Genomic DNA, 13,900 nt, shown 5'->3' on the forward strand with positions numbered 1-13,900 from the left:
TAGCATATATATGCATATAGAAAATATGTAATATATTAATATATACAAATATATTTTTATATTATATACAAATATAATTATATATTCTTATATTCCATATATTCCATATATGAAATATTTAATCTATTATACATTAGCTAGAGCTGTGTGATAAAGTTGGGAGCTTTACAGACTAACACAAAGCTTTAATCAGCATGTGCAGGATCTCCCTACAGCCCTTTTTGTGGCACAAGATCTGGGTGACCACCAAGTGTGGGGCATTGAACATCTTGGCAGGGCTTGGTCTTCCCAATGTAATCTTAGGGTTTTTGTCATCACCGACTGAGCTAGGAAATGTTTGGTACAAATGTAATGAAACTGACTGACTTCTTGAAAATATTTCCTGCTCAAACTGTTAGAAACCCTAAACTTCAGTAGGCATCAGAAATTCCTATTATTGGCTCTGGTGTGTGTGTACCAACATGCACAGCTGTGAACCCAATTTGCTTGAGCTGCAGATTTAATGAGATTTTTTTCTAGTTAGTCCTGAGCTGTAAGAATAAGAGAGGAAGTGGAGAGAACCCAGATTAGACACAAGGAGAGCCTGCAGAGGAAATGCTGCACTCATAATGAAAGTGCTGTCTACTGGGTGTTGGGGTTTGGGTTGTTGGGAGGTTTTTTTTGAGGGGGGGGGAGGGTGTTTTTTTATTTTAATCACTCCATTAAAAACAAACCCATATGACAGGATGAAGAATAGGCTCTGTGGTGCATCAAAGGAACAGAAAGCTTTCACTAGTACTTGGAAACTATTGCTAGTTTTTAGTGTAAATTAACATTATAGAAGAAGAAACAAAGGAAAAAAAAGAAGAAAAAAACCCCAACAAACTAGAATAGGAGGTAGTTATTTTTTCTGACATATTCTATGCAACAGTAATAGAAACAATAAATTATTTCGGTAGTTTTTTTGTTTTAAAAACAATTCTAAAGAGAGAGAAAAAAATCACATTTACCTGTATGGGCAACACCACAAGAGCAACACAGATCATAATGACAACAAGCAGCTTTGAAGGCCATATCTTTGGTGTAACATCCCCAAAGCCCACAGTGGAAAATGTCACTATGCAGAAATAAAGGGAGTCAAAGAGAGTCAACCTGTTTCCTGCTCGTTCCAGATGCTGAATTCCACAAATACTATGTAGAAAGAATGAATAAAGACATGAAAAATAAAAACTGTACTTAGGGTCAGTTCAAGTTTGATGATTATATGTGCAGAGAACTCTTTATTTTCAGAATGCATAAATTGCTTAGCAAAGACATTTTTTTCGAAGAGTAGAAATCAGTATCAACCAGAAATGTATTAATATAATTTTCAAATTTAATTCATAATTATAAAAAAAAATATTTCAATAGGATTGTCACCATTTTGATGCCAGGTTTTGCTCAGTGGCTGTTGTGAGTAAGGGGTGGTGTGGTGTACAGAACATCATGGACTGATGCAAATTTTTACTGAACCAGAACAAAAGAGATGGTACAAAATTTCTCCCACATTTCTCACTTTTTGTAAATACCTTTTTCAGGGAGAGTTTACTGGTATGGACAAGAAAATGTACACACTGCTTTCTTGAATTCTAACACTCTTTCTGCTGGTTTTTATCCCTTTCTGTGGCAAGAGCTCCTAGCAGCCACTGGTTTTGAGAGTACCTCCTGAATACCAGAAGGATCAAGTTGGTACAAACGGGTTTGTGAGAGCTGCAGTCTATTGAATTATCCAAGGAATAAATGTCCAGTGTCAGCCCTCAAGTAGAAAGTGGAAGATGCCAACTGGTATGGAGATTCTGATTATAAAAATACAAGGTTTGGTTGTCTTTGATAGCAGAATGAATGAAGCTCACCCCTTCTGGTCAAACATTTGTGTTGCCCAAGTTAATTAGAAATTATTTCTCTTGTGGTCAGCATGATGTGCTTTTGGTTTTGAGAAGCAGTAGCAGAATCTGTCCACTGTTGTTTCATTTGTTCCAGATTTTAAAAATATTGCACTTTGAAATAATATACCATGAGAAGGAGCATCCCAAGCTTAAAATATGATCTTTCCTAATGCATTAGAATTACTGAGATCAGCTAAGGACATTAAATTATATTCATCTATATGAAGAAAATTAATGTGTGAACCACCCTGAACAGTGTTTTTTACCCTGGGAGTTAGAGAAATGATTTCTCCTCAGAGAATTAGAGATAATTGATAAATAATGTTGTATTCCTTAGTAATTATTCTAGAACATAATGAAGATTATTTTTTCAGATAAGGTATCCAGATGGTAGTAACCATTCATTAATATCTGCTACAGTAAGATCTTTGCATCACCAGGGAGACCCTGTGTTTATAACAGCTTTAGTAGTTGTTCTTCAGTTCTTAGTTCTTGTGCTCCAAAAATAATTTACAGTGGGCAGTGGCATTTCCAGAACATATGGATCAAATTCCCAGTTTCCTTTTCACAGTTCTAGCATTTGTAGTTTTCACACATCTCAAAATGTTCTAAAAAGGGTGCAGGGCTTTTTTTTCCCAGTTGTTTGCATAGGTTTATTTCAGTCAGAACTGATACTTTTATATTCCTATCCAATTTGTCTCTCATTTTTCACTGGAGTTGTAATCTGAATTTTCCATAATTTCACTATGTTCCCAGCTCTTTTTCTTTCTTTCTTTTTTTTTTTTTTTTCCTGACAGAAAGTATACTTATATTTTATATATATAATATAAATATTAACAGAAGTACTATAAGGAATTATTCTGATGAATCTTTCCATCTCAGGCAAGTTTTTCTGAGTTTTTCTACTAAATCCTTTGCCTGTGGTAATTTGAAATAATGGAGTATAAAAGGAAAAGGTGGTATTTTAATATTGCTATGATATGTAATTTTAAAAACACAACTTTGAAATTATTTTTTAATTCTTTATTTTTAGTCCTAATCACCTTCTAATCACCTTGATGCATTTTTTTCTCTTTAGTTGTCTTTTCGTGACCAGAAAGCAGCAATTACACTGAACCAGTGATATGGCTGCCACAGAACAGAATTATTGCACCACTCCAGTAAGTGTGTTAAGTATCTGCAGATGGGCTTGGACTGAAGCATAATGCAGGAGCCTGTCACTGGCAGAAATGTCATTTTTCTGTTTCTGACTCCTGTGAAATTACATTATGTTTGTAAACATAAAAAGGTCAATTTTATGCTTGGTACTTTACAGGATGGATTAAAATGTAAAAAAAAAAAAAAACAACCTATATCCAAGATTTTTTTTTACATTTTCAAGTAATAAGGATTTTTTTTTCTTTTTTTTTTTTATTTTTTTTCTTTCCTTTTTTCTTTCCTTTTTTTTTTTTTATTTTTTCCCCCTTAAAAGCCTTAAAAAAATTTAATATCTTGATGGTGGGAAAACTCAAGTCTTCCTAAAAGAGATATTTTCATTACTGTTGTTATTATTATTGTTGCTGTTGTTATTTCTGTTTTGTTATTACTGAGCTTTACAAGGCAGCTCACCCAGTGATACTTAAGCTAAACTGAAATAACCCAACAACCATTTCAGGCTTTTCTAAGTGAACAGTTAAACTCCTTTTGGATTTACTGAGACCAAGATTTCATTTTATCAGCTGCACTCCATTACAGTCCTATATATTTCTATTCCTTGAAGCCATCAAGATAATTTTGTTCCTGATCCAAAATGTTGTGGATTCAAGCTGTTTCTCACTGAACTCAGTGGGCATGAGCCAGAGCTTCTCAGATTCAGTTAACAACATTGAAGTCAGTTAGCCAAGGGAGATGTTTATTTTTTCCTGAAGCAGAAATTTAGTTCTACTAACAACTTGTTGATTTCCTCAAACTTGTTTAATTTTCCTCAAAGTTACTTGCACCTCATTTGAGGTTCTAGCAAATTGTACTTGAAGACCTAACTCTTAAAAGAAAGGAATGATAAATCCAAAACTAGGTTACCGAGTCTTAATTTTACCAGGTATTTTACTGCTCTGCCATTTGTTTTTACTAGAGCCAGAGATCACAAAACTGCAGAAAAAAATTGACTTTCGAGTGACAACTCTGTAGGAGTCAAATTACCAAATGCAATTTTACCTCTGTTACCTCTCCTCCAAGAATATTGTACTTTAATCTCACCACCAGGGCCTCTAAAGAAACATTTCCAAGTGTCTGTAGCATGTTCCTGTGTATCTGGGTTATCTGATTTTACACTGCATAGTGAGTGCAGTGGCTGGCCATGAAGCCAAATCCACATGGATTTCCTTGGTTCCCCACAGCTATTGACAGCTTTCAATATAACCTGATTCTTTGTATGAATAGTAATATCAATGGATTTTTTCTTGTAAAATAAGAGTTAAGCACTATTTTAAAAGATGCATAAATGCTGCATGTACCAATGCAGACAGCACGTGTTCTTGTCTGCTTTCTCATCTTTCCTGACATAATGAAATACGGAGTCCCTTGGACTTCATCTTTTGGCTGTTTTGATGGTTTATGGTGGTATTTTTGTTTCCTCATTCTTGTTTGCTTCCTCCTACTATTTCATCCCTGGACAAAACAGTGTTCTCAAGCAGGAATGGAATGTTCAGCAAAGACAATGCACACGCCAACTTGTTCTGGATCAAGGAAACCATTGCAAAAAACACAGAAAACACCTAATTAAAACATAGGGTGCAAGTCAGCACCTTCTACACCAGTTTTAGGTTTCCTGTAAATTCAGCAAGGCTGTCTTTTCATAGTGGATCTAAGTTAACAGTTAAAACAAGATTGGTTTAGTGGAGTGGGGTTTTAATATTACTAAAAAACCCACAGAAACCCAAACCATGGGTCTGCTGAATCAAAAGTACTATGAGAAAATTTATTACAAACTTAGGGACAACACATGTGTTTTAAATACTACTACTGTTGGGAAAAAAATTAAAGATAGAGCATAAGTCATGTTTAGTTTGAACTTTTGAGAATTCAATCTTTGTTTTACTGGAAGCTTTCCTTCTAATTCCAGGAATCTTTGTTTGCTTGAATATTTTATGTGCCAAAACTAACCACTCTTTGTAAATAATCTATCTCCACATGGAGTACAGAAATAAATTCTAGAGTAAAATAACACCTGAGATTAAATCAGATTTTTGTCATGCTACAGTAGCATGTCATAGAAATGGATATGCCAAAAACATTTTGATAACAATTTGCCAGTACTGTAGCTACCATTATTTATAATCATCTATAACCTATGTTATATCCAGTTGTATTTTCATTTGTCAGTGTTGCCCGATATGTCTGATTTCTACATATTTATTTTTACTTTCATAGAAAATTGTTTACAGTTACAACCTCTTGAGGTCTAAAATAATGCACAGGATGATAAATCCAGAAGTTGGAGATGCTTAAGTGCCTTCAGGATTAGGTAGCAACTAACAGCATTATTTCCTTTGGGCTTTAACTTTGAACTCCAACTTGTGTAATTACATTGTTGTGGTTTAATTACCTAACTAGCTACAGGGACTGGCTAATTGATATGTTGAAATCAATGGGGATTAACTTTATCAGGTTCAGTGGTATTCTGTGGTAGAAGCTCAGTGGTTCTATGCTACAGAAGTTACATCCAAAGTAACTCATAAATACAGTAGTTCTGCAAATTAAGTGTTCCTAGTAGTTCTTCACACCCAAAACTCCACATACCCTACCACAGAATATTGTTGCTAGAATGAGTTAAAAATTAAAATACAGTTATTTGATTGTTCTTTACTACCAATTGCTGTTTGTAGTATTTTAAAATTTTCTGATGCCACTGTAAGAGATTATTTTTTTCTTTATGAGAAAAACTGGAATGAACCATCAGTCAGCAAAGTCATTAATAGACCATCAACAGTAAGAAATGTCTATGGGTAAGATTCAAATACAGTGAAATACTGAAGAAGACAATCATGTTAACTTTCCAGGAAATAAATAGGCATTTGAGACTTATTTTACCACTGTAGTGGCTGTAACTATTTGCTTAAGGAAATGAGTATTCAGAAGAGTTCACTCAATACATTTAAAGAAACTTTGTCAATCTTTACATCAAAATTAAATGTAGCTATAGAACAGTTCATATTTCAGTCTCCCTTTAGGAGGCATGTAATATCTCTCAGACTCCTGACAAATGCATAGAAGTTTTGCCTGAAATTGGCAAAAGGTGTTTACTGCTTGCCAGAGTTAATAATAATAATCTTGTGCCAGTCTTTAGTCCTCAAAATGAAAAGTGATGTTAGGACTAATGCTGCACCTGGACAGTGCCCTGCTTTGCAGAGAGTTTTTCATACTAGAAAGTGTCTCAGTGGGCTGTTCTGTTCTGTCTTCTCTAAGGCACTGATACAGAGCAAGATGCAGTTTTGTCCTGTTTTCAAATTAGACCTTACTGGAAAGGCAGTTCTCAGTGTTCATAGAATTAGTATGCATAGAATCATTAAATGCTCAACTTACATTTCACAAAACTTCACTGAATATATCTGGAGTGACATTAAAGTGGCATTTCTTTCGTATTGGGTACATAGGAAAATATTCTGTGTTAACATTCAATGATAATACATGTCTTCTGAATTTTAATTTTCTTTTTTCCTACGAGACTCTACTGACCTGTCTGGTCCTACAAAAGGTAGAGTGTTGCTGAACACCTTATCCATGACCATGAACTTAAAACATGCTTTCTGAGAGAACTTCTGATTTTGGAATGAGCAGAAACTACAGTGACTAATGACACAAGTAGAAAATACTCTGACCACTAATAAAATGTCCACCCTGTCCAAACATTCTGAAGTTTTAAGTTGCTGAAAAGGAAATGCTGCTATTTTTTTCAAGCCTGTGGTTCTTTCTGGAGTCTTACACAAAGGCTTGCTTCTAAACATTTATTTGCTGAAAAGCTGTTTTCAATAAGCAGCATTAAAACAGAAAAACAATCAAACAGACATTAACTAGTTTAAGTAGATGTGTAATTTTCAAAATGTTAAAGTCACAGAATATGGTATAGTATATCTTGTATGATACACCAGATTTAAGAATCCCAGTGAGGGAATCCAGGTTGAGCCTTTCATTCTGTATAAAAGGCTTTAAAGCTGTGCAAATAACTGAATTTTAGGACATAGAAATTATTAATAGCATACAAGACAGTGAAAGGAGTGAGGGAGAAATGGTGACTGGAAGGAAGATGAAGGTTATAATGCTGTCTTTAAAGTAATGAGAGGACGAATATACTTTTTAGTTGGTAACAAATAATTGCACAAACGGTCTCACGATCACATATTTACTGACTAGATGAAAAACATTGCACTTCTTGACACTGTGGCTGCTTAATATTCAGGGGCAAAATTAGTGTTCCAACAAGAATCTTGGATATTTTTGAAAATCTAATGCATGTTTATCAAACAGTCCAGTGTATATCCTTCTAATTTTTGAGAATAATTTCTTTTCAGAGTTCTACATATGTTTTCCTATAACACACATTTTTTCAGAATCACAGTACTGAAGTGAAGGACTTAGACTATTTCAGCAGTCTTTGAATCAAGTTCTTCAGGTCTGTGGGACTTTGAATATAAACTGAAGTGTAGGCATATGGAACTCTTTCTTTCACTACATAGCAATCCCACCACGTCAGAAAAGGATTCTGAATTTCAGTTCAGCTGGAAAGGTCACCTTTTTCTGTATTCCATTTGTATCTTTATCCTAAGTGATGGTGTGTAATGATATTATTATTGCTTACCCAGAGTGTCTAATGTAAGCATTTCCCCTCCCTAAAGATCAGTACCTTAAATGCAAGTAATGGTTGCAAAAGCTCAACTTATAAAAATAAACTTCCAGTAGTAAGCCATGTGACTTCCAGAAACCACAGAACATCTGGTTAAGCAGAATAGGATATTATGAAATAAGCAACTATATAAATATTTGTTGAAACTGAGTGAGAACCTTTCTACTTCAGCTGCTGCGTTTTGTGGAGTTTTGTGTTTCTAGAAATGTGAAGGTGGAGCTGCAACCAAACAATTTTGTTATTACAGACTGCACAGATAGAGCCCCACTGGGGGCAGCATTTACCTCTCATTTCCATAAAAAGCTCTGTGCACACTTCAGTCTGTAAGTCCAAAGAACTATCTGTATTTTGCTTTCAGTCTGCCCCAGAGCTTTTCTGGTAAATAAAATAAACCTTGGCATTCCAACTTCAGTGCTCCAATCCTGGTGCAGCTGGGAGCCTGCCGGAGTCCAAAGTTTGGACTGCTCACACAAGGAGTCAGCAAGAGTTCAGGAAATGAAATCCTGCAGTCAGATACTCTTCACCAGTAGGATATTAGAAATTTAGGTACAATTACATAACTATCCTTCCTCAGCAAGAATAATTGAGTAATGTGTTTAAAATATTCAGAAATTATACATGTTGTTCAAAGGCAAACTTGTAATTTGTTATGCTTTGGAACATCATGCTTAGTGTTTCTTCCAGTAGTTTTGAAATGCCCTTAAGGGTGTAATGTAAGCAAACCACCCATGCTCTCTCAGTCAAACTGAATTAACATTTAAAAGATTAATTATCTGAGTATTTATTAAATGTGTGTAAAAAAGCAACTAAAGCAACAGTGTTGAAATTTGGAGGCAGAGATATTGATGATGACCAGGTATACATGTAATTCATTTTCTAGTGACAATACACTCTCCACAGGTAACCTCTTAGCATAAGTAATAAAAATCCTTATAAATTTGAAGAAAAACTTTAAAAATGCAAACTAGCTCTATGACTGTGCGTGGCTATCTGGCTGGACCTAAGTTTGTTTTGAGGTAACTTGTGAAAATTTACATTCAATTTCTAAAGCCTGGTGTTGTGCCATTACCACTATAGAATTTGCTTAATTATGTAGTTGACAGAATTTAAATTTGCTAAACTTGGATTTTAATGATCAGATTCATTGAAAAAACTGTCCTGAGTCATAAAAGGCTGGATAAGAGAAGCTAATAGTAATGAAGAAATGGGAAGTAAAGCTTTTAAATTTTTATGTCAGGTTGTATCTACTATGCAAGCACCACTTTTTGTCTTTTTTATTATTTGCTCCTTTTTCAAGGTAGTAATCATCATTTCTTAGACTGTTACTGGAGATATGGAAGCTCCAGTTTCATACTCATTCTCTATGACTGAATTCAAATCCACATCCTGTTTCTTTCCTCTTCCTGATAGTGACAGAGAGAAATGGTAGGAGGAGGCAAAAAAAATCTTGACTTGGGTAGACAAAGGTTTTAAAGCCACCAACACAGGTAAAATGGCCAATATCCCCACTGGATTAGGCAAAAGGCTCCTGTTATTCAGTGTCCTGCTACTACAGAGAGCAGTAACAGATCTTTAATAGAACACCAAAGAGTATGGGGAAAATCCCCCCCCCTAAAATCTTTTGCCTGCATTAAAAGAACTTGTGATACTCAGTACGCACACCTTAGCTGTGGTCCAAGAGCAGACTTGCTCTAATGGAGGGTGAATCCTCTGGGTCCATCCTGGCCGAGGTACAATTTAGTCTCATTATAAATATTTATTTATTGTAAACAAGCCTGGAGTTCCTGACCTTGAAGTATCCTCTCTACATATATTCTGTACCAAATGTGCTTATGGGAAGAATGTGAAAGACATTTCCACTAGATCGGGTTGCTCAAGGCCCCATCCAACCTGGTCTTGAATACTTCTAGGGAGGGGGCAGCCACAACTTCCCTGGACAACCAGTTCCAGTGTCTCACCACTCTCACAGGAAAGAATTTTTTCCTAATGTCTAACCTGAATCTCCTTTCTTCAAGTTTTAAACCATTGTCCCTTGTCCTCTTGCAAGACACCTATGCAAAAAAGCCCTACCCCAGCTTTCTTGTAAATCCCCTTCAGACATGGAAGAAGTTGATTTCTGCTTGCCTTATTTATATCTCAGTCACAATCTTTTAATGTGCTCTTGCAGACAGTCTTCACTGTCTGCATTAAGTTCATCTTTTTCCCAGAAACTTTTTCACATTTGTTTTCATCATGAATTATGTAAAAGGACTGCACAGTATAATGATAATGATGACAGTCTTCATGCTTAGAAGACATGGAGAAGTGAGCCTAATATCAGAAAGCTGACTTTTCCTGAGTAGAACACAGGCTCTGATGCCCCTTTGAAGCATGGTCTGCCTCACAAATAACACTCTTCTCGTTTCAGATCCTGCAAGTCGAGCTTGTAGAATGATTATTTTCTATCAGCAATATTTTCATATGTGATGTACAACCAAAGCAAGACCAGCTAGTCATGGAATATCATTTACTAGAAACAGCTTTTCATGTGTTTACTGAGGGTATGAATTCTTTTATTAGGCACCCAAAAGGGGGAAATGCACTTATTGTGAAAAACAATAGAATATACATTTGGAAAACTAAAAGGTGAATAAACAGAAGACCCAGGCATGCATGATGGGAAATATGTGTTTCTCATGGCATCTGCTTGCTATACTTTATATAATTTTTCTGAGAACAAAGAGAGGTTTGCAGATAAAGAGAGAAGACAGATGGAACATGATGGATTTGCTTGAACATTTTGAAAAGCCTAAATGAAGACCACTGTGAAATGCTACAACTATTTAGGAACACAGAGAGATCTGTTGTGTTTCTTCTATTGCACAATATTTATTCTTACAAGAAGGAGTTCTTTCTGAAGATGAATATTTATAGATCAAGGAATACAAAAGCCTTATGATAACTTTTAAAAGGATGTAAACTCTTTCATGAGCATAAAACTTTTTCTAAAATTCAAATAAAACCAAAAGCTCACAGAACTATTTTGAAGTGTGAGGTGGGACTAATTGATAATGACAAGTGTGTTTATGATGGCTTCATGAAGAAATCCCAGCAAGACATATTCTCAAAATGGCATACTTGATTATACCAATTATTTAAAAGAACACAGTTTGTATGAGGAGAATCAAACAGCAGCCATAAGAATAAGGAAGGGAGACAGCAAATAGCCAGCTATATGGGATTAATTATGATAATAGTGGAAAGCTGAAGAGAGGGTAGGAAGAAGAAAGATGACTGTGACTACCAGGACTTACAGCACAATATATAGTTACTCTCTGTTATGTTTTGTCTGGCATATTTTCCCTTTGATTGATTATGCCATGGAAAATATTCAGGACGATTTTATTCTTGCTGTGTGCTCATTACAGCACTTAGACTTCCACTCTGAATAGTCAGTAAGAAGTATTTCACATTTGCCTTGAAGTTGGCTCAATCTTTATTTTCTGTTTTTTTTTCTTTTTTAGTTTTAGATTACCAAAATGAACAAAAAAGTGAGTGAAGGAGTGTATATATATATAAAAAAATGACCACAGTCATTCTTTTCATCATATTCATCTAGTTCCAGTGGAAGTACATACATGCTCACCTGTAGCTGGACTCTCTCATCAGTAATTTTATTTTTAACTACTTTTCGTAAATTATTTCCATTTACTTTATCTTATTGCTCAAGAATAATGATGATAAACTTGCAAAATGTAGGACTGTATTTAATTTGCTGATACTAACACACTTTAAACTGAAAAACATATTAAGTGTAAGTGCTCATTTTCAGCAGCTAAGTTTTATCATAAATGTAAGCCAGGAATAATAGATGTCTTGAAAATATGAAAAGGTAACACAGACATTTATTAGAATGCTGTCCAGAGTTTTTTCTTAAACTCTGGAGTTATGTAAAGCAGTAGAATGCATGTGATTATAGGAGACCATCAGGTACTGCATACCTTTAAATGGCCATATCCCTTATATCAACTCCTACTCCTTTTGTAGTGTATGAGTAAACATCCTGCTTTGCTGTGGAATGTAATTACATATGGTACTCCATGCCCAAAGGAACTGACAACTTGATTTCATTCCTGTTAAATTTTCAGTCTGCAAACTCAACCCACAGTTTGTAGTTAAGTGTTTACTAAATTAATACAGATTATTTTTTCTTCCTTATAGCTGTGACTCAGGCACTTTCACTCTAATTTACAGCATGGATGATTTTTCATATATGTTGCAGAAATGTACAGCTTTCACAAATACAAAAAATATAGCCGTATTTTTGCAAGGAATGAAAACATTTATTTGTTTGTTGAAGTCCACAAGTTATTTTTCAAGCTTTAATTCATGAGTTATATTATTGTAATGAATCATACTTTTAATTCTATACTTCCTTTATTTAAGCTCAGTGAGTTTTTTGGCATGTGGCTGCTCTGGTGTGGAGGATGGCGTTCCTATTCCTACTGCAAGAATATCACACACAGGTGAGTTAGAGGAATCCATGGACATTTAACTTTTACATTTATTTGTTTACCACTCAAATATGATACTATGTTTGGATGACAGTCTACCCTCTACCCTTCACTGTTTGAAAAACGTCTGTGTCCTGAACTGAGGGGCCCAGAGCTGGACACAGGACTCAAGCTGTGGCCTCACCAATGCTGAGTACAGGGGCAGAATCCCTTCCCTGGACCTGTTGGCCACATTGTGAATATTATAATATAATGTGAATATTATAATATAGTTATATGTGTTAGCATAGACCAGCACAAATACCAGATTTCAGTAAAGTAAAAAGAGTTTGCCAGCCTAATGAATCAGTCAATGAAAGATACTTGTTTTGTTTTGTTTTGTTTTTTTTAAGTCTGCATGCTAATAACTTCATTTTTGAGCCAGGAATTGTGAGTGATAATGGTTTGCTGCCAGGCACTGATTTTAAATGGTGAAGTAACATTCTGAGCATAATTAGTCATCCGTTGTTAAACATGGCATTCTATTTGCTATGGTCTAAAATGATTTCACATTCTCAAAGACAGCATGTGAGTACCAGGTTTTTCTTCTTACTGCAAAGATATGACCCAGCATACACAATGTAAGGCCTTTACCTCCTTTTAAACCCAAAGCAAAAGATTTCTTCTACCAGTATGGTGATACATTATTTCAGACTTGGAATCTTCTAGAACTGTTTTTCCAAATATTGTATGACTCAAAAGCATTTACTTTTTTCTTCCTTTCATAATTACAGTTGGTCTTAGCTGCCTCTGCTTATCACAGTAGCTGGTAACATTATTACTGTATTACAAGGCGTGATGATAAAAGTATTCTCCCAATGGCATATTTAAAGTGCATAATGTTTCATAAAATATAGTGTATCCCTCCTAAATATTCTCAATGCATCTTTAATTAAAAGTTATAGTGATTATTGTAAATATTAGCAGCATTGGGTATCTGAGAGACATTTTTAAATCATGTGAAACTTACTGTGGAAATTATTGAGGAAGAACCCAAGTGATATTATATCTCTATCTTGGGCAGGATTTTGGTTTTGAATCTATTTTTACACTTAAATATGCATATTTTGATTACTGAATTTTCAGTACCTTCACATATCAGAAAAAAAAATATTAGAAAAGAGTGGTCATAAATGATTCAAAGAACTGGAACTTTCAGAATTTACAGTAATTTAATATCTAACTCCCACAAAGAGGAAAAGTCTTGCAAGGCATGGTAAAAATTCTTTCTAGTGTCAACTAAAAATATTGCTTAAAACAACACACTGCTAGATTGTGACGTTTCCATTGCATTAATTGTCAAAAAATTATTTACCTGACCTATCGTGTTGAATTATATAATATAGGAAACATGAAAATATGTGCAGAACAACAAAGGAGAACAAAAATCTGGCTTTGTATTTCAAATTTATTAAAATTTAACTTTGCCCAACTTTATTAAAATTGAGTTTGAACCTACTGATTTCCAGGTTAATAAATGAACTGCAATTAGTGCTAGAATATCAGGGAATCTTTGACTGTAACTGAAAGGGATCACAAGTACCTGAAGCCCCAACTCATCTTCCAGGGTGCAACAGAAACCTCTC

General features: G+C 34.8%; 1 protein-coding gene across 5 annotated transcripts in view; it reads right to left on the reverse strand.

The window, feature by feature from the left end:
• KCNT2 (potassium sodium-activated channel subfamily T member 2) overlaps positions 1 to 13,900 on the reverse strand; it is a 118,952-nt gene that overhangs the window by 51,938 nt on the left and 53,114 nt on the right. For all 5 annotated transcript variants that reach the window (XM_030455320.1, XM_030455319.1, XM_030455322.1 and 2 more), the window contains one exon: positions 990 to 1,170. In XM_030455320.1, the coding sequence (XP_030311180.1) occupies positions 990 to 1,170 (181 nt within the window). The remainder of the gene's footprint in view (positions 1 to 989; positions 1,171 to 13,900) is intronic.

Source organism: Calypte anna, chromosome 8 (assembly GCF_003957555.1).
Source record: "Calypte anna isolate BGI_N300 chromosome 8, bCalAnn1_v1.p, whole genome shotgun sequence".
NCBI lineage: Eukaryota > Metazoa > Chordata > Aves > Apodiformes > Trochilidae > Calypte > Calypte anna.